We start from the raw sequence: 21,246 nt of genomic DNA, 5'->3' as shown, positions 1-21,246 counted from the left end.
GTAACCCGAGCACAAAAATGTCATCATTTTAGTGCGTATTCGGTGTTATTTTACTTCATATCAAAATTCATGGTTTTTCTGCTTTTTCGGCCAAAAAGTTGGATCAGAAATAAACAAAATCTTTCTTTTTATGCCTGTGATAACTTAGGCTAGCATTCTTAATGAATAAATATCTGAAGTTCCACCGTTTTTGAGGATTTTCAAGACTTCAAACGATATTGCATTAAGCGCCAGTAGTCTATAGCCTACTGTTTGTAATTTTTAGGGCTAAACAATTGTCAAATTTCAAACGTAAAAATTGATTGAAAATCAGAGTGAAGATCTGAGAGTTAGTATTTTTTTTTTAATAAAAAAACAGGGAAGCTTGAAAACCAAGTATACCTATTTGTATAATTAAATGACGAAAGCTTTAAATTAGAAACTGGGAAACAAATTAATTGGGAACGATGTTTTGTCATTTCATTTTTCCACTTTAGTAGTAAAAGTGTAAAATTGAAATCAAAGAAAACCATGAGACTTCTACGAATATAATTTGTTTTTTCTTATCAACACATGTGACTAAAATCTGGCTCGGATAATAGTTTAACTAGAGCTGAAGTTTGTATTCCGATAAAAGTTTTTGCCAAAAAACTGTTTTACGCATTAACTGAGCTCGGGATAAAGGTATTTGATAAAAATGATGAGCTAAATAGTGCGAGCGCTGAGTGAAATTAAGAAGAAAGACCCTCGTATAATCGATATCTGGAACTTCATTCTAACACATTTATTTCAGGACCACTTTTTATAATGCCACTTCAGAAATTTAAAAAACAGGATGAACAATAGGGAATTATTTTCGCAAGACAGTGGAAGTCTAATTTGAATGAAAATTTCGGCCCTATTTTCAAGAGCCGTCTTCAGCAAAACCTAAATATATTGAAGAAGAAAAACTTACTACAACATACGACCAATAGCACTAAAATAAAAAATTTCAAAACAGTCCCAGTACCCTTACTTCAGCGAATTTCAACCAGTAATGATAAATGAAGTGAGATGAAACACGACAATTCATTGAAATGAAAGAAGAATAATTGAAAGCAGCTTTTTAGTGCTAATCTTGCTTTTTTGGCAGCTGTCAAAGGTATATTTATGACTGGTTCAAGTCAATGAACCATTTTGTGAACCTTTTGTTGAAAAAAGTAAATTGCTAAAAAGTAAAACCCTTCAATGCTGTCAAAAAATAACAGAGCTCAACTAGTTATTCCGTTTGTTAATTTTCACAGAGACTAGGTTCAAGATAAAATAATGTCTTTATAATTATGAACCCCAGATGAGGTGATCTGCTTTCTGTTTAGCCCTAGATGGCTGGTCGAACAGGACAGTCTTCAGAAATCTGCCATCTTTCATCCATGGAACGTAACCTAGCCATCCCAACTTTTTTTTTCATTATAGCCCTAAAAAACGGGATTGAACCACATTTTTGTTTAGCCCCCTGTTTGAAATGTGGTCAGTTAGTCGGGTACCCGGGAAAGTCTTTAGGCAGTTTCTCTGGAAACCACCTAGCAAATCTTCATCCACTTTTCGGACCACCCATGTTTCAGAGCCATAACTGACCGCTGTCATCACTGTAGCTTCCAATATGCTGATTTTGGTTTGAAGACTTATCTTCCTATTCTTTTGAGCTTTTTTTGACTGTGAAAGAACACCCTGAGTCTAAGCTATTCAGATCTTTACATCTTCACTGCTCAAACCGTCTTTACTAATAATACTACCAAGGTAAGTGAAACTGCCCACCTGATTAATCTTTTCTTTACTCGACGTTACCTTTTCATCTTCACTTATTCCTAGCTTTGGTGACTTAGTCTTCTCAACATTAATTTTCTAACTTATTCTACCACCCTGAGCTCGCAAAACTTCCAAGGTGCATTCAATTTACTCACAATTTCATTTAGGATGCTTAAATCATCAGCATAATCTAAGTCCAGGAGAATTTTGTCACCTCATTTGGATCTCCCAGTAACTTTCCTGTGGTCTTTAAGACAAAGTCCATCAAATTGATCAACAAAAAGGTGGACAGAACACAACCTCCTGATTTAATTCAAAACCAGCTGCTAATCTCATTTCCTACCTTATCCACAGCAGTGTTATTCGCATCCATAGCGTTAATCACTTTAATTTATTTGTTTGTCTGTTACACCATATAAGGCTAAGACCTTTGCTAAAATTCTTCTATCAATAGAATCAGACGCTTTCTCATAATCTACAAAATTGAGGACCAAAGGTGCTAGATGACTCAGAAAATTTTCAATAATTAACCTAAGACTGAAAATTTGGTCGACACTTCTTCTACCTTTTCTAAAACCGCATTGCTCTTGTCTTAAAACTTAGTCCACAGCATCTCCCAGTTTAAAAGGTATCATATTACTAAGTAAATTTTTTAACTACAGAGACATGACTAATGCCTCGATAATTACCACACTCATTCTTATCACCTTTCTTATGCAGTGGTTTGATTCAATATTTTCCGAAAACCGTTAGGTACTTCCCCTTTTTCACAAATAATATTCATAATCTTAAGTAATTTATTTGTATTGTCTCAGAGCCACTATATTAAAAAAAAAATCATTTACCACACTATCAGAACCTGAAGCCTTATTATTTTCAATTCTTTTACTACTGTCACTAATTCTTCCTCACAAAGCAAATATTCCTACACGTCATAGGTATCACAGACCTTGTAATTGATTAGTATTATTATAGGCAAAACATTCATCTATTTTTAATTATTTAGTTCCAAATCATTTAGACTACTGGAGTGATTTGGTTTCATTTTTATTGTTCGTCAATAATTTTCTAAAAATAAAAACACAAAATAAATATAGTCAGATAAATATAGTTTTCATTAAAGGGAAAAACACACAATAGACTTTACAAGGTTAACGATCAAGGAAGGGGGGAATAGCAAAACTACTGTTTGTAGTAATTCCTGTTTTGTTTGTAAGTTAAAATTGAGTGCTCACTTTAAATTCTAGCCAATTCGAGATTTATTTATTCAGCTTCGTCAGTATACGTAACTCAGCTATGTAACTTGGAGCTATCCTTGCCGAGTGATTGCACCCAAGACTTTAAATCCTGAGGATAGTGGTTAAAGTCCGTATATCACTAGATTATTTAGATTGATGATTTACCCACAACCACGTATGACATCCGAAGATGAAAGCATTGAACTAGGAGATTGGTACCTTTGCAGCTCAAGCTAGTGGTCAGCATGCGAAAAAGTTACAATTTTAAAGTTTTATTTCAGGATCTGAGTACTTTATGTACAATATTATTATTTAATTTCTGTTTGTTTTTGGTTCCATTTATTCTTTGAGAAAAAATTTCTGGTTCCTGAAAGTACTATAGATTTTTGTTTTCGATCGTCTCAAGTTTTAATATAACCCTTTACTTTTTGGATCTTTTTCGGGAAGTTTTTTTTTTTTAACATTGGTAACAAAGTAGACATAATAATTGTTATAGGAAGAACTTACGTGAGTAGTGAGAACAAAAGCATATTTATTTTTACTGCAAAATGTGCTTGCCTAGTTTCTTTTTATCTTTTCAAAATTTTACAGATTTTTTTTTTTTGAATAAAGCTTTATATACTTTTACATTCTTAACTCTTTTACTATTTAAAAAACACTAATATAAGTGAAAAATACTATCTCAGGAAAATCATTAAAAAATCTGAACAAAAGTTTATCCCTAAACAAAAAAAATGAACACTGGACGACATGATAAATCACTAGGGATGGCAACCGTACAAAATGTTCGAAACAAGTGTGGAAGCAAAATTAAAATTTTCGAGATAAGGGCCAGCAGCTGAATTAACCAGAACCTTTTTCGCCTGAAAACGGCTTTCCCAGATGCAGCCATGCTAAACCTTTGAAGAAGAAACGCAAACAAAAAAGCAATGCTTTTAAAATGTAAATAGACAATTACCCCCTGGAACACTTATTGGCAATGAAAGAACTTATTGGAGGGTGTTGTGTTTGTGCAGATGAGCAAGGGTGGAATGAAAATCCTCTAGTGTATTGTGATGGAAGTGACTGCAATGTTGCAGTACACCAAGGTAAGCCAGTCTACCTGGCTTTTGTTAGCCTACTTAGCTATTAAATTGAAATAAATAAATGTACAAGTAGGCTTATAGATTTTTCTATTCCTGAAAGCTGTTTGTATTTAAAGTATTTTTAAAAGGCTGGATTAAGAGCTTTTAAGACTCCTAGGCTAAAGAGTGTCCTTACCAGAATTTTTCTCTAGGCCTATTGATGGTTCAAATTTAACTGATCCTATAGTTGTTTGAAATTAGTTCCTGTGTTAGTTTTTTGGTAAATTCTTTCCATTTTTTAAGGTAAATTATAGGAGTTGATCACTTCTTGCCTAAGGGAAACATGCCCAATGCTAAATGAATGAGAGTAGTCTAGTAGCATAGGCCTACCAGTCATTTATGTTATTTTATTCTCTTTCTCAATACATTAATCACTCTGGGGAGAAATTTACCTGAATTTTGCTGTGAGTCTTCTTTGCTTTGACTTCAGGTTTTGAAGACTCAATTTGGTAAAATTCTACTTTAGCAAATTTTGGCTATCTTTTAAAGGGGTTATGTTAGGAAAATGAAACTTTCAGGGATGAGTCTACAGGCTAAAGTATATCCCAGGAAGGTATTTTGAAGTACCTATCTCCACTCACTCTCCCTCTAGAGGGTCCTGACCTCTGATGACCTTTAAAAATATGTGTGTTGTAAAAGTGAAACCTTGCAGAATAGATCTTCTGCTTGAAGTACAACAAAATTGTTTTCAGCTGCACAACGTTGCTCAATCCTAATTTGTAAGGTTTCAAAGATATGCAAATACATTTCCTAAATTTGAAAAATGAACATTGATATGGCAAAGAATTTTGCTCAAATAACAGGAATTGCATTTTTAGAACTAAAAGCAGAGAAAAAGTAACTGGTAACTGAAAATAAAGGTTAAATGTTGTTTTGTCAAAATTTCAATAGGTATAGACCTGTCATGTAGTTGAATTTCAGGGCCCTCTAGAGAGAGAAGGAGTAGAGGTGAGTACTTCAAAATACCTTCAAAGGATATACTTTAGCCTGTAGACCCATCTCCAAAAGTTTCATTTTCCCAGCCTAACCCCTTTCAAAGATAGCCAAAAGTTGGTGAAGTAGAATTTTACCATATATTTTCCAGTTCTTCATAGTGTATTAAATCAGGATATAGCAAAGTTTTGGCCTCAGAAGTTTCTATTTGGGCCTCATTTGGTTTCTGTTTAGGCCTATGTCAACTTCTGGGGCATTTATTTTTGCAATATCCTGCAAAGTTCACCTCAGGTCTCAAAGGTCAGTGTCCTTTAGAGAGAGAAGAGACAATTACTGTTGATTCTTTGTTCATTGCTTTTTTGAAATCTGAAAACTACTATTGTAGCTGCCCCAAACCCTCTTAACAGGGTCAGATAGGCTACAGGTACATGTTAAATATAGATATTGGCTAATTTCCCAGATTTTCAATCAGTATTATGCTGAATTTGCATCAATTGTGTAGGGTAATTCATAATGGTAGTTTTTTTTTAGTGAATCTTAGAAACTATCTGTTAATAGTGTATTTTTTTTGTTATACTAAACTCCTTCTCTTGAAATAGTTATTTATGAATAAATTCCACCTAATTTTGCTTGTATGTCTTATTTATAAAAGGCTACATGATCCTCATTCTTCTATGTTAATAGTATCTCATCCTTGGTCTGCATTATTTACTTTAATGTCTCTTGATGTTGATTTGTATTTATTTATAGTTATTATTATTATTTTATTATTATTATTACTCCATCTTAAGGGCATTTTGCCCTTTTTTTCTAAGAGATGGGTTATAAAGAAATTGAATTGGCTTATAAATAATTGAATGATCAGGCTTGTTTCAAAAACAAACAAATTATTCAGCTTGTGTAGATTGTCTATGGCTATGATGACACAGTCAGTAAATGACAATTTTGTGTCCAAAATTTAGTATGAATGTTCTCTAATCTTACAAAGAGTGGTATTCTAACCTTACATTCCTAATCTCTGCAAAAAAGCAAGACAATTTCCTATCTTTTCTTATTTGAGCCAAATGCAATCAGTTTTTTTCTGGAATAATAGTATTTTCTTACTTAAATATTATCATCATTAATGAATATCATAAGTATATTCATTTAAAAGGGCACTTTAACTTAAATTTCATTTTAAAAAGGACAATAATACTCTTGGTTTCTAATTGAATTTGCCTCCTCTAATCTTCCCACAACCACCCCTTCCAAAAGTAGCTGGGGGAAAAACGTACTCATGCATACACATATAGAAATATAACTGAGCTTTGCATACCCAAATATATTTGAGAAGCATTATTGGGTACTTTTTAGGATAGACTCAATAAAGAGGAATATTTCTTCTTGGCTTTATTTTCCTTTCCAGCATTTAGTCTTTAGCAATTCATGAAGAGAACTACAAAATGAATAAGTAGGCACTTAAACAGTTTTTCTTCTAAATAATTGGAATTAATTTTTTTTTATATATCTAAAGATGATTTAGCATCCAAAATCTTACTACTATTGTAAATATAGCATAACTAAATGGCTAAAAGATATTAAAAAATGTGTAAGTGAGAACTAATCACAGTTTAATTTACACCAATGTCTAAATAAATGCATCCCAGTAACTTACTTACTGTGTATTTTCCAAATCCATTTAGACAGGCAAGTTTGACCCCATAGTTATAGACATTGAATCACCAATCTTAGAATTCAGGACAAAGTAAAAATTTATTTTTTATATTTGACAATAATTGATTTTTTAATTAAAGATAAAATCCTCTGTTTGTAATGTGTTATCTTTTTATTTTGTTCTCTTGTTGCAGAATTTTGAGTAACCTTTTTTTTAAGCTTTATTTTATTTTCTATTCTTGGCCAAATTCCCTGAAAAGAAGAGCTTTTGATATTATCTTGATGAAAATTTAAATTTAACTTAATGGAATCAGGATAAAATATCATTAAAACAAACTCTTATTGACAAAAAGGTCACAGCAGGAATTTTCTTTTCCAGTGTTTGTAGATATTCTAACCAAAAATATGAACACCCTTATTGTAGTATACCTTTAAGCATTAATAGTTTTCTATGCTTCCATGTGTAGTGAGTTTTTACTCACTAACATAATGACTATTACAGTCAGTAGTTTGTAGTCACATATTAATTTATTGCCTTATTTTGCTGCCTAAGTATATGTGATTTCTTATTACAGCATGCTATGGTATTGTGTCTGTCCCATCTGGTGAATGGTTTTGTAGAAGATGTGAATCTCAGGAAAAGTCTAGCAAAGTGGTAAGATTTAAGAGCTTTTTTAAACTTTATTGATAATTATACTTGCAAACTGCTAGAGAACAACCTCTCTAGTCAAGTATTCTCCTTGTCCCATGTAAGTATGACGAGAGGTCACACAAAGAAGCTGCAAGTCCCCCATGGCCATCAACATGAGTGCCAGCAATTTTTCTGTGTTCATGCTCTCACCTACTAGATCAGCCTCTCTGAAGCCACTGTCCAGTCCCAAACCATAAATGTTTCCAAGAAAGGAGTTGATTAGGACTGAGCCAATACAGAGTGTAGACTAAACTGGGGTGCCAGACCATAGTCATGTCACACCATCAGCAGGATGTTCCACAGGAGGCTCATCTGCACCTTAAATCACTGGATATGCAATTTAAGGTAATTATACAAAGATCTAGTTTTAATGTGTTTGATTGCACAGGTTAAGACTGGGTAGATGAAAAATTACAAAGTGGAAATTCATGTTGCTATAAATGAGTCAGATGATTTCAAAGAACTAATAAAAGTAAAGGAGAAAATCTTGAAAACAATAGGTCTGTGGCTGTAAAAAAAGAGGAAGAACCATCTAAAAATTATTTTGCCTATATAAACTAAGGCATTCTTAGAGTTGAGAAAGATAGCAAAGTTTAACCATAGCAATTAAAAAAAAATGGATGGAGTCTCAAATCAAAAGAGAATGCAAAGAAATAATCCAAACCACTAGAGTAACTGCTCCATGTGAAAACCATAGAAGTAGAATGACCATCCTGCTCCTCTCAACAACACAGAATCAATAGTTGCTTCTGTGTTTCTGAGAGGAATATCTCATTTATTCTGTACTCTACTTTCATTTTTTTTAAGGGATAGGTATTCTATACATTTGTTTGATTTTTTCTTTTTACTCTCTTTTGGTTTTAGGCTTAATCCTTTTTTTAAAATTGTTATGGTTTAATTTTTTCCCTTCAATATTAATAATACTTGTCTATGTAGAGGTGAAACATTTATTTGCTTGTTCTTTTTTTTGCACTGACCTTAGGCTATTTTTTCCAGGATTATGTGTTTGGTTTTGTGTGTGTCTAAAAGTAATAGAAATAGGATACTACCTAAGATTTATAAGATAGTGAATTCCAACCAAAAAAGCTGATTTTAAAGTCAATAGATAAGTTTTACAAATCTATTAGAGGTTGCTATAAACTTTTTTGCAAAATCAAAATTAATATTAATGGACATTAACATCTTCAATCCTGCTAATATGTTACAAAAGACAACTGAAAGATAATTTGAAAAGTATCTGCAAAAAGCAATAAATTGTTATTTCACATTCTTCAATAGCAAAACTGTGGCAACAGCAATATTTTGATAAGGATATAGTTCACACCAGTAAAAGAAAAAAAAAGAAAATTCTTGAAATTTTTGCTGTTTGTTTATTTCTTTTTTTATACAACATTGCATTTTCTTTTTGTACTGAAAGTCCTTGCTAAAAACAGAAATAAAACTTGGCCCTGGTCCATTATTTGTAAATTTAGACAGTATAATCAAGCTCAATAAGTTTTTGCTACTACGTTCTCAGTGCACACAAACAGCTCCTCCCATTTAATCTACTATCGGCAGTCCGGTGTATATCACCTTGGAACATGTATTTTGGCAGAAACTTTCTCAAAATGCCTTTGAAACCAACTCAAGACTTTAAAATCAACCTGTAATTTCTAAAAACATCTAATAATAACATTACACTGCTAATTACCTATTTTATATATGTAGTGGAATAAATTAATTTAAAACCAGATACTTTAAAAGTTAATGTTACAAAGGTGAAGCTAAGTTTTTTCATTCAGGAAAAATCAGACTTGTCTATCAAGGAAAAATTCTAATATTGTTTATGTTTAAACTTGATTTAATGTTCTCTGGAGCACTTGTACTGTCTAAATTTATCTCCAGTGTCCTGGTCAAAATAAAACCATGACAAATTATGAACAGTTATTTTTGTGTTTTTATGCTTTCTATAGATATTTATAATCTTTGCAACAAATTTGATAGATTTCAGTGTATATAATCTATGGTGCCCTCAATTCAGACATATTTCTGTTATGATTCATAGCATTGTAGACTCTTGTAGAATGTGTTGGGTCGTTTCTTATCTCTATTACTAAAATTCCTCTAACTTTGCATTAGCAGACTTTTCCTGGTATTACTTTTAAAATAATCCAGATTTGTTATGCTAAGATTGTTGTAAACCCTGGGAAATCTGATAGATTTTACTAAACTTTGCTCCACCTTCTGTCACTGCTCTGCCCTTTATACTCCCAGGCTTTTCTTTAATCTTAATAGTGGTAATCTACATAAGATCTAGATAAATTATTTCTGTTATATACATTTGTTTGTTTTCTGTCTTGGATAATCATCTGATTTCTGTTGGGTAACTTAGGCAATTCTGGTGTAGTTTTAGAGTTAGACATACAGCATTGGATACTCTCAGGCCTGACTTATTTGTACTTCTTGCTTACTATCATCTTATTTTTTGTCAATACTGTGTTTCTCTCTTGTTTTTCTTTTTTCATTAACTTATGATCTGTCATATATGGGAGCAATAAACTAATTAATTAATTTTGCAAAACAAAAAGTAGAAACAAGTAGCTGGATAGTCAAATTCATTACGGGTTTTAACAATAGTTGTACATCTTACTGCCCTGAGGTATTAGCAGTTGAGAATAAATAAGATGACATTAACTGTTCTCATTTTTGAAATAAGGACAAAGGACTCCCCTAGAAATAATGTTCTAGATGACGTCCTGTACACTAGGCAGGCACCATAAGTGTTAGACGATAGTAACAGAAGATACCTAACCTTACTACTAGAGATAGTGGGCCATCAATACTGTATTGTTTATAAACAAATGTGTTTTTATTACTTTTTTAAGCTGCATGTGAGTTTTAGACTAATCACTTTCATTTTATTTTTCAGAGATGTGAATTGTGTCCTTCAAGGTATGGTGCCCTTAAGAGAGCAGATACTGGAGGCTGGGCCCATGTTATCTGTGCATTGTATATTCCTGAAGTTCGATTTGGCAATGTTTCCACAATGGAACCAATTATTGTTGCACATATACCTCCAGACAGATTTGAAAAGGTGAGTGTGGTCATGGTCATATGCACGGAGGTGAGGGGAGGGCTTGAGGCCTGCCCCTCTTCAAAATAAAAAAAAATCCCAAATTTTTGAGCACTTATGAAATTTTTAGGCAATTGTTTTAAGAATTGTTAAAATGATCAAACCCCACTCCCCCCAAAAAATCCCCTGTTTGTGCCTGGTGTTGATGATTTATCTATAGAAAAAAATTGAGGTCTGGGGTGTGTATGGTATGTAAACAAAATATATGTGATATTACAATAGGTTGTTACTTAAATTTGATCTGAATAAAAGAATATTCAGTATGGTATCTGAAACATATCTGCAAAGTAAATGCTGATTACTAGCAACGTTCTTGATTGTTAATAAATAACTGAAAAGTTTTGCGTGATATAACAAGTATATGTCCACATGCATATATATATATATATATATATATATATATATATATATATATATATATATATATATATATATATATATACTAGCTGTTGGGGTGGCGCTTCGCGCCACCCCAACACCTAGTTGGTGGGGCGCTTTGCGCCCCCAAACCCCCAAGCCCCCCCGCGTGCGTAAGTCGTTACGCGCCATTGTAGTTGTGTCCCTGTGTCCCACCTGTGAATAGATATATATATATCATTTTGATGGACTTCGTCTTAAGGAGCACAGGAAAGGCAATTGGAGACCATGGAATCAAATGGGGAGGAAGAACGCTCCTGGACTTAGATTATGCTGATGATTTAAGCATATTAGATGAAAGTGTGAGCAAAATGAATGAATTTTTAGAGGTTTTACGAGTTCAGGGTGTAAAATAGGCTTGAAAATTAATGTTAAGAAGACTAAGTCACTAAGGTTAGGAATAAGTGAAGATGAACAGGTGACCTTAGGTAACGAAAAGATTGATCAGGTTGGGAGCTTCAGTTACCTTGGTAGTATTATTAGTAAAGATGGTGGGAGCAGTGAAGATGTTAAAAGTAGAATAGCTAAAGCTCAGGGTGTTTTTTCACAGTTAAAAAAAGTTTGGAAGAATAGAAAGATAAGCCTACAAACCAAGATTAGAATATTGGAAGCTACAGTGATGACAGTGGTCAAATATGGCTCTGAAGCATGGACACTCCAAAAAGCAGATGAAAATTTACTAGATGTTTTCCAGAGAAATTGTCTACGGATTGTTCTGGGTACCCGACTGACTGACCGTATTTCAAACAGTAGGTTGTACGAAAAGTGTGGTTCAATCCCGCTTTCTGGGGCTATAATGAAAGAAAGGTTGAGATGGCTAGGCCACGTTCTACGGATGAAGGATGATAGATTACCGAAGATTGTCCTTTTTGGCCAACCGTCTGGGGCTACACGGAAAGCAGGTCGTCCTTGTCTGGGTTGGGAGGATATCATAAATAAGGATTTAAAGGAAATGGGAACTTCCTGGGAGGGTGTAAAGAGGGAGGCTTTAAATAGATTAGGTTGGAGGAGGAGCGTGCGTAGCTGTGTTGGCCTCAGGCGGCTTGGTGCTGCAGTGAGTTATTAGTAGTAGTAATAGTAGTAGTATATATATATATATATATATATATATATATATATATATATATATATATATATATATATATATATATATATATATATATATATATGTTGCATTTAAATAGATTGTCAGGTTTACTGACTCTTGAACATGCAAAATATAATTGTCCATGGGAAAAACAATCCATATTCAGATCTATACCTCATTATTCTAATGATGTGTCCCTGTGTCCCGGTCGTCATTTGTGTCCCAGTGTCCCAGTTTGTAATTTTTCTTTGAGTGTCCTGGTCGTCATTTATATTGCCTGTGTCCCGGTTGTGATTTGTGTCCGGGTGTCCCAGTCTGTAATTTCTCTTTGAGGTTCCCGGTCGTCATTTATATTCGCTGTGTCCCGGTCGTCATTTGTGTCCCGGCGTGTAATTTCATCAGTTGACAAATATGACGTCAGTCGACAAACAACATCATGACGCATACAGCTCAATCCTTATAATGACGTCAGTCGAAAACATGACGTCAGTCGACACATAAACATGACGTCACTCGACACACACAGACAGACAACTTATTTATATATATATATACTAGCTGTTGGGATGGCGCTTCGCGCCACCCCAACACCTAGTTGGTGGGGCGCTTCGCGCCCCCAAGCCCCCCCGCGCGCTTAAGTCGTTACGCGCCATATTAGTTACGCGCCATTGTAGTTGTGTCCCTGTGTCCCACCTGTGAATGTAGATAGATTTATATATGTGTTTCAAACTTCGTAAAAATTGCGAATATACAACATTCTTGGCTTTCCCACTACTGGGAGCTTTCCGTTTCCAATTGCCAGCAATTGATCTGAAAATGTTTGACCAGAATCATCGTTTTGCAATCGGACACGCATATTTGTAGTTAATTTTAATATTTTTACGTGTGCCCATAAATTAGAATTTTTCAGGCAAGCATTCATTTCGTCTGCAGGAGTTAAACTACGTAAAAATTGCGAATATATAACATTCTTGGCTTTCCCATTGTCTGTGCATATACAAAGCCGTATGTACTAATAATGACGTCATATGGAAACGCTCTTTTTACAAACAAACAAACATGCATACACACAACTCGTTTTTATATAGATAGATAGATACAATACAAATTAACTGCGTAAAACTTGCGAATATACAACATTCTTAGCTGTCCAATTGTTGCTGCATATAAATAGATTGTCAGGTTTACCGACCCTCGAACATGCAACGTACAATTGTCCATGGGAAAAACAATCAGTATTAAGATCTATACCACATTTTTCTAATGATTGACCTTGAGCTTTGTTAATGGTGATTGCAAATGCTAATCGAATTGGGAATTGCAATCTTTTAAATTGAAAAGGCAGATCCGTTGGAATCATGGGAATGTGAGGAATAAGAACAGCATCACCCTCAAAAGGCCCTGTCAAGATTGTGGCCTCTATTAGGTTTTCCATGGTTTTTTTTTACGGCAAGTCGCGTGCCATTGCAAAGCTTTGGTGGGTTGATATTTCTTAAAAGTATTATTGGTACGCCTATTTTTAGTTGTAGCACGTGTGGTGGAAACCCTGAAAGATCTATGGAATTTAAAAATTCAGATGGATAATTAACCGCTTCATTTGGTTCCAAAACTGTGTCGACTGACTTGTAAAGGACTGCCTGGTCTCGAATCTTGGTCAAAACAATATTGTTGATTTCGTGGACGTCTATATTTTTGGGTGCGAGAATCGCTCTTTCACTTAGCCATTTATTATTTTTATAATTTTTTTGAATATTCGGAAATACTTTTTCAATCAATTCATTTTTGGACGTCACTAAATTACAGAAATCAGCAGGTAGTTGTATACGTCCTGAAATTGAGTCTACTGGGAGCTTTCCGTTTCCAATTGCCAGCAATTGATCTGAAAATGTTTGACCAGAGTCATCGTTTTGCAATCGGACACGCATATTTGTAGTTAATTTTAATATTTTTACGTGTGCCCATAAATTAGAATTTTTCAGGCAAGCATTCATTTCGTCTACAAGAGTTGATCTAGGTATTATAGGTAATGTTTGCCTGAAATCTTCCGCAAGCAATATTAATGTGCTGCCAAAGGGTTTCGACTTCCCTCTCAAATCTTTCAAGCATTGATCCAGAGCCTTGAGCGATTTTTTGTGTGCCATTGTGCAATCGTCCCAAATAATAAGTTTGCATTGCTGCAATACTTTACCCATCCCAGATGATTTTGAAATATTGCAAGTGTGAGTTTCTGTAGAATGCAAATTCAGAGGCAATTTCAAAGCGGAATGAGCAGTTCTTCCACCAGGCAGCAACGTTGCGGCTATTCCGGACGACGCAATTGCCAACGCTATATCATTTTTTGATCGAATTGATGCCAGAATCAGTTTTATCACAAACGTTTTACCAGTACCTCCTGGCGCATCCAAAAAGAAAATTTCTCCAACGTTGTTATCGACACAATGCATTACCGTATCATAAATGTCTTTTTGTTCTGACGTTAACTTGGAAATGTTATTTTGTACATACGACAATAGATCACTCGTACTGTAACTTTGTTCGCGATCCAATTCTACACATGTCGAAACAGCAGCGATACGGTTAGGTGAAAGCATTCCCAAATCCTGAAGAGGTTTGTTTGCCATACGTACGCACAAATCTTCTATAATAACTAAAGTGTAGTTATAAATTTCTGATGTAAAATCAAAAGTCATATCTGACGTCTCTAACTGTTTTCGATGGAGTATATCTTCGGACATTTTTGACTTATATTTTTCCCATAACTCTGTAGGAGCTGATGGAGAGCAAGTTGTTAAAATGATGCCAAACAATGCACGAATTTGACTTGGGGTTGACGTTTCGCACGCGTCATTGATGCAGTTATCCCAGTGTTGGTCATTCTCCAATAAATTCAGAGCTTGGCATGCACTACGGTAAGTGTCATGTATAGTACCGTTTACAGTTCTCAAATACTCAAAGGAGGTCGGACCGGGTACATTCACCAAAAGCAGGCGTAGAAAGAAGCATTCATGTTGATTGGGGTGAACGGTGTAGAGTCTTCCTATCGTGGTATCTTTGAAGATGGTAGGTTGGCCGTCGACTGACTTACCCTGTTTTCGACGTTCAAATACTTTATTTTTAGTATTCCACGTGTAATACGAAGGCACTTCAGTATACAGCAGTTTTTTTGCAAAAGAATCATTTTTGCAAAGCGAAAAAAAAAGCTGTTAATTTTGTATCCGGTAGATTCAGGGCTCTTTGTTGCACGTTGGTTTCCGAGAAATAAACACGTTGACCATTCTGTAAATGTACCGCTAAGTGAACAACAGCTGGACTACGTTCATGTATCGGAAATGAAAGAATTCGCCAAACAGCTTCATTACTGCTTATGTATCTTCCAGCCTGATATTGTACGATTTCGTCGAAATCTTTGATTTCGGGCTGCAAGCCAAAAGCTGCCATGTCACTGCCTTTGTTGACGTATTTACATATGTATTTGATTGCCTTTACGGAGTTACAGTATTCAACGTTTATGTGTGCATTAAATGTTTTTGATAATAATGGGGAATATGGAACAACCCACTGGTTATCTACTTCGATGGTGGTACCGTTACGCTTCTTTATTATTGCTGTTTTACCGCCATCTTCAGCAGATCTTCTTCTATATTGTGGGTAACCATCATTGCCAGTAATTGTGTTGGATACTAAAAGTCGAGGATATTGCTTTGTGCACCTTCCTTTGGCCATGCATGGTGAATTTTCGTTCAGTGCACTGCAAGGTCCATGTATCATATTTTTTTACAATAATATCATGTAACCCCTTATCGACATTTTTATCAGGTATTTCAGCGGAAATCACATCATCAATTTCGTTTGAAGTAATTTTTTTATGTAGCCAGATTAGTATATGTGCGTGTGGCAAACCTCGTTTTTGCCATTCCACTGAGTACATCCAGCATCGCACTGACCCAAACACTTCAAGTTTTACTATGTAGTTTATCAGTGATTTCAACTTTTGCCGGAAGACACGGGCCGTAATGTCATGCCTATGAACCGCCGATTGTCCTTGAAGTAAAAGCTGCAGTATCTCGTCCCAAGATTGATTACATGTAGATGTAATAAATAAATCTGGACGACCATAGAGACGAACATACGCAACAGCATCTTGAGCATATTCGTGCATATGACGGGGACTGCCAGCATATGACGAAGGTAAAATTGTTAATCTTCCAACGTTTGTGGTATTACCGTCATTTATAACTGCATCTCGCAAATGAATGTATTGTTCAGAGCGGAGTTTGGTCTGATTCAGGCGGATATATAGCAAACGTTCTGATTCAATTTTAGCATACATATCAACGACAAATTGGTGAAACAATTCACGGCATTTTAAAATATAATTTTCTTCATCCTGCCGAATCATTAGTCTACAGGAATAATAATGCATTGCACTGCATTTCTTATTCATTTCTTTGTTAGTGGCTGGATTCATCAATTTAATATTAAAGTGATAGCCGTCGGCTCCATCCCAAAAAATGATAGGATATTGTAGGGCATCGTAGCATCGATGAGTTTCTGCAATTCTTAACAACTGAGCGTTTCGCTTATGAAGAATAATATCTCGAGGTAAAAACTGATCACCGACCATAACGATTGCCACTTCGTCGATAGTTGGAGCATTGTATCTACGCACATGTTGGCCAGGAGGCGTTTTGTCAGCGGAAATAACAATTTTATGCGTATCAGTAGGCATCAAATCGATGGCTGTTTTGAACAGACGCACTAAATTATTATTTTCGTGGAAAAGATGTTGCAATTGGGAAACGATTGTCCTTTCAACGTTGGGAGAAGTTTCGCAACGTGCATTCAATTCAGAATTTCTATCACTGATGAAGTACAATTGTAAAAATTTATGATTCTCGCCTGAGAATGGTAGAAGGGACCCTGCTCTATGATAAATTTGCCCTTTTACTTTGAAAGTAGACATAAATTGATCTGGATTTTCGATTTGGGCTCCAAACGACGTCATTTGGAAACATGAGTTGTATTTTCTGATTTGTGACAAAAAAAACGCTTAGATTCTGACGTAGTTCCAGTAAGGAAAGTCTTCAATGGCTCTGGTGGTGCAGCCAATAGAGGAAGTTTAACTTCCTGAGGCGCAGCACATTCCCATTGTTTCACCATTGAATTTCAAGGCCTTGCAATAGGGACAAATTTTAGACATTGTCCCGATTTGAACACATCTACTCAAGCTATAATCATCGACTGGGCTGTACCTGAATGCCAGGCGATAACTTTCAGGTTGCTCTGATTCCTCGGCACGCTTTCTTTTCTTACTTTCTCTATCAGCAGCAAGCCTGATTTCTTGCTGTTCTTGTGATTCCTCGGGACGCTTTCTTTTCTTACTTTCTCTATCAGCAGCAAGCCTGATTTCTTGCTGTTCTTGTGATTCCTCGGCACGCCTTCTTTTTTCACTTTCTCTTTTAGCAGCAAGTCTGCTTTCGCGTTGCTCTGGTAGTTCCTCGGCACGCTTTCTTTTCTGACTTTTTCTATCAGCAGCAAGTTTTTTGGCATAGACTCTTTGAGCATCTTCATCGGCTTTTGCCATTGTAAGTTCATCAGTCATTGTAAACGTAAACATTAATAGATTTCTACGTGAACATATATGTCTTAAATATCTTTAATGACGTCACCGTCATAGCAAAAATGACGACAACTAACTTCATGACGTCAGTCGACACAGAAACATGACGTCACCTGATCCATAGACAGCCAACTTATTTTTATATATATAGATAGATATATATAGGGGAGAGTGGTATATGCAGGGACGGATTTTGGAAAACCTCCAAAATGCATGGTTAACATTGGAGTAGAAAAATGGTTTATGGCTCAAATGAAAGCCCTGGAACTGCTGCATAAACTGTGACTTTTCCAGATTTTTCTTGTATAGCTAGAAGAAAAAAGGAGGGTGTCCCTGCTTTGTACCATTGTATAGCTAGAAGAAAAAAGGAGGGTGTCCCTGCTTATACCATTTGTCCCACTAAGTACTGGGGGTGGTATATCTTGGGACACGGGGTGGTATACTCTGAGACATAGTAAAAAGATTCATGTATTGGTAGAAAACTCTGACCATTCATCGTATAAAAACTACATTAAAAATTCGACTTCAAAAGTAAAAATATCTTAGGCACAAGACTAGACTACCAGTCAGCAAACACGAAGTATGACGCTGCTCTGGAAGCTGTACCGGGTGCTGGGGTAGGAGGCGACAACTTTTTCAAAATTTCTTCCCTTGGATAAAATATTGAGTCTTCTCGGTCCGGCCACTTCCACTTTCTTAGAACGGCCATGTACATGACACTCACTCTGACACTGTTCTCGTTTTTCTCTTGGACAGACCCAGGAAAATACTCTCCTTCCTAAACAACTTTAACAAAATCTCCTGTAGAGACACTGTCAAAGATCTCTTCCTCTTTTTCACTTTCATCTTCCGATTCACCTAGTTTCATCGAGTTATCGCTATCATCATCAAGAATCATTTTTTCATCATCACTTCCTTCTGAATCCAAAAATAGCTTTTTGTCGTCTGGTCTTTTTTTGCTTTTCCAGCTCTTCCATCAGTCCCAACTTTTCCTCTAGCCCTGTCACCCCGTGCTTTCTTATCTTTTCTTTCGGCTTCTTGTTCTTCAATCTGTCTTTTCACAGGAGTGTCAGTAAGAATCTTTGTAGAGCCTTTCTTCCTGCCTCTGCCACTCAGTACACGCGGCTTGGCTTTAGGGTATGGCCGAACTTGTTCTGGCGTCACAGGAACTGAAACGGGTGTAGAGGATTGTTCAGGCCCACTTGTACTTGGGGTTTCGGCCAGGTTGTTTCCAGGTTCAACTCGATCCAAAGCATCAGGTGCAGGTCTGTCAGTTACAGCAGAGGTTAGAAAATCATTTTCTGTAAAGATGTCTGGATTGTAATTCCATATCCCTGTCTTCTCGAATCGCCTCATTATGTTGTTTGGCGTGAAAGATACGGGAAGGCTTTGGCCAACAAGAGATGCAATCTCGTATATCGTCACGGTCTTCCCTGGGTTGGACAGCATCCAGTTGTACATAGCCTTGTTGTATTGGCATTTGAAGGGAAAATACACGCAAATGTCCAATGGCTGCAACCTATGGCTGCAGTGAGGTGGTATTGTTAGTAAAGTGATACCAGACTCTTCTGCAAACTGCACAACTGCAGAACAGATGTAGGACTCGTGGTTGTCCATTATCAGAAGCTTCGGGCTTTCAGGGGAAGCATGCGAGTAAGTCTTGAAATGTTTGAGATATTCCAGAAACAGTTCTTGGTTTACCCATCCGGAAGGCGAGGCTCCTCCAGCAGAGTTAGCAGGAGCACCATTCAGCATGTGAGGCTGAAATTTCTTGCGTGGGAATATAAGGTAGGGGGGAAGGTACTGCGCGCTGGCAGAGATGGTTCCAACCATAGTCACAAGCACGCCACGCTCAGCTGAGGTTACTTTGCCCACTATTTTTCTACCCTTCTCGGCAAAAACCTTTGGAGGAACATGAACAGTGGTGACTGAGGTTTCATCACAGTTGAATATGTCGCTTGCTGTAAATGGAGTTTTCTTCAAAACTGACTGCAAGCTGGAGAAAAACTCCTGTACATTGTGCTTGTTAAAGCTTGTGGCACGCCCCAAACTTGTTGCCTCTTGCTTTCTAAGCGAAAGCTCTGGGTTTCGAGCCCGAAATCCAGCTAACCAGTCTATACCGGCTTCTTTAGAGTTTATCCAGCTGTCTGGGACAGTCTTGTTGTTTGCAACGGCGTAGTTGTAAGCAAGGGTTCTGGTGTTTCGACTGGTCAAACCATAACACATTCTGCTCGCTTGCAGCAGGTATTGAGAGAGCGATGCCTCTTCTTCAGGCGTAAAAATAGTAGCAAATCCGAACTTTTGAGCACCACTGTAATTCGCTTTTTCGTCATCACTGAGTTTTGAATACTTTTGGTAGTGTCTGTGAAGGGCTGAACGTGACACTCCGTGTGTCTCCGCCACTGCCCTAATTGGTAAGCCAGCCTCTAGGTCTACAATAGCTGCTTTAATCATGAAATGCTGGTCAACTTTCTTTTCAGCAACCAAATTAGAATATTCCTCCCACTTAGCTCTTGGAAATTGTGGCATTTTCTTCTATTCTGATGTCAAATCTGATAAAAAAAAGATGTATAAGCTATTTTTATCATTAAGATACAAGTAAAAACAGATAAGAAAAGACGCAATGACTGAACTGTAAGACTGAACTGTAAGAATTCATGTGGTATATACTGGGACATGTCCCACTACATACCACTTGTCCTTGTCCCAGTATATACCATGCGGCCTCTACTTGCAAATTGTGTCCGATTTTTTTTACTGTTGCATATTTTTCCACCAGATGACCACACGACGTGGCCTGATTTTTTAGTTTTCGTTTGCTATCTTACACACACAATTTCTGCAAACCGTTACAAAATAAAGCACAAAAAACTATTGCCCAAATATTTTTGGGGGGTATAGCCGAAACTTTGAAGTCGATTTTCTCAAAAACGAAAATAGCAACTTACCAAAATGATAGAACTGTCATGTCCGCCATTGAATGAACTATACTAGGTGGCTTTATTGGATTTTCTAAAGAAAGTTAGATGGCAGATAAGTACCGTGTCCCACCTTATACCCCGTCCCTGCATATACCACTTACCCCTATATATATATATATATATATATATATATATATATATATATATATATATATATATATATATATATATATATATATATATAAATATATATATATATATATATATATATATATATATATATATATATATATATATATATATATATATATATATATATATATATATATATACTTACTAAAGACTACATACTGATATTCAAAGGAGTATTCTGCCTCCCTTTAACCTGTTTTCTAACATGTTCATGCACATATGCACACTCAGGCTCATCCTTAAGAGATAGGGGTTTTGTTAGAAGGGTGTCATGGCAATGAAGTAACTATTTCAGGAATAATGCCAAGAAATTCATAATATTGATCCTGACTCTTGCCCAAATGTTGTGTACTATATTTTTGATATATTTTTGTCAATTAGAGTACTTAGAGCCTTTATAGCCCCCCCCCCCCCACCGATCTCTTTAACAAAAATCAACCAGTTCTTTTAAAAGCCTTATATATAAATGTTGGAAAATCTGAATAAAATATTCA

At 35.8% G+C, this 21,246-nt stretch overlaps 1 protein-coding gene and 1 long non-coding RNA gene across 4 annotated transcripts in view; both read left to right on the top strand.

The window, feature by feature from the left end:
• Positions 1–21,246, top strand: part of LOC136030057 (uncharacterized) — a 210,676-nt gene that overhangs the window by 68,869 nt on the left and 120,561 nt on the right. The window lies entirely within an intron of this gene.
• LOC136030045 (protein AF-10-like) overlaps positions 3,911–21,246 on the top strand; it is a 56,021-nt gene continuing 38,685 nt past the window's right edge. For all 3 annotated transcript variants that reach the window (XM_065708666.1, XM_065708665.1, XM_065708664.1), the window contains exons 1-3: positions 3,911–4,090; positions 7,288–7,367; positions 10,312–10,476. In XM_065708666.1, coding sequence (XP_065564738.1) covers positions 3,982–4,090; positions 7,288–7,367; positions 10,312–10,476 — 354 coding nt within the window. In that variant the 5' untranslated portion in view covers positions 3,911–3,981. The remainder of the gene's footprint in view (positions 4,091–7,287; positions 7,368–10,311; positions 10,477–21,246) is intronic.

The sequence above is a fragment of the Artemia franciscana genome, chromosome 8 (genome assembly GCF_032884065.1).
Source record: "Artemia franciscana chromosome 8, ASM3288406v1, whole genome shotgun sequence".
NCBI classification, from domain to species: domain Eukaryota; kingdom Metazoa; phylum Arthropoda; class Branchiopoda; order Anostraca; family Artemiidae; genus Artemia; species Artemia franciscana.
The sequence above is the reverse complement of the archived record's forward strand: the minus strand, read 5'-3'. Positions and strand labels throughout refer to the sequence as shown.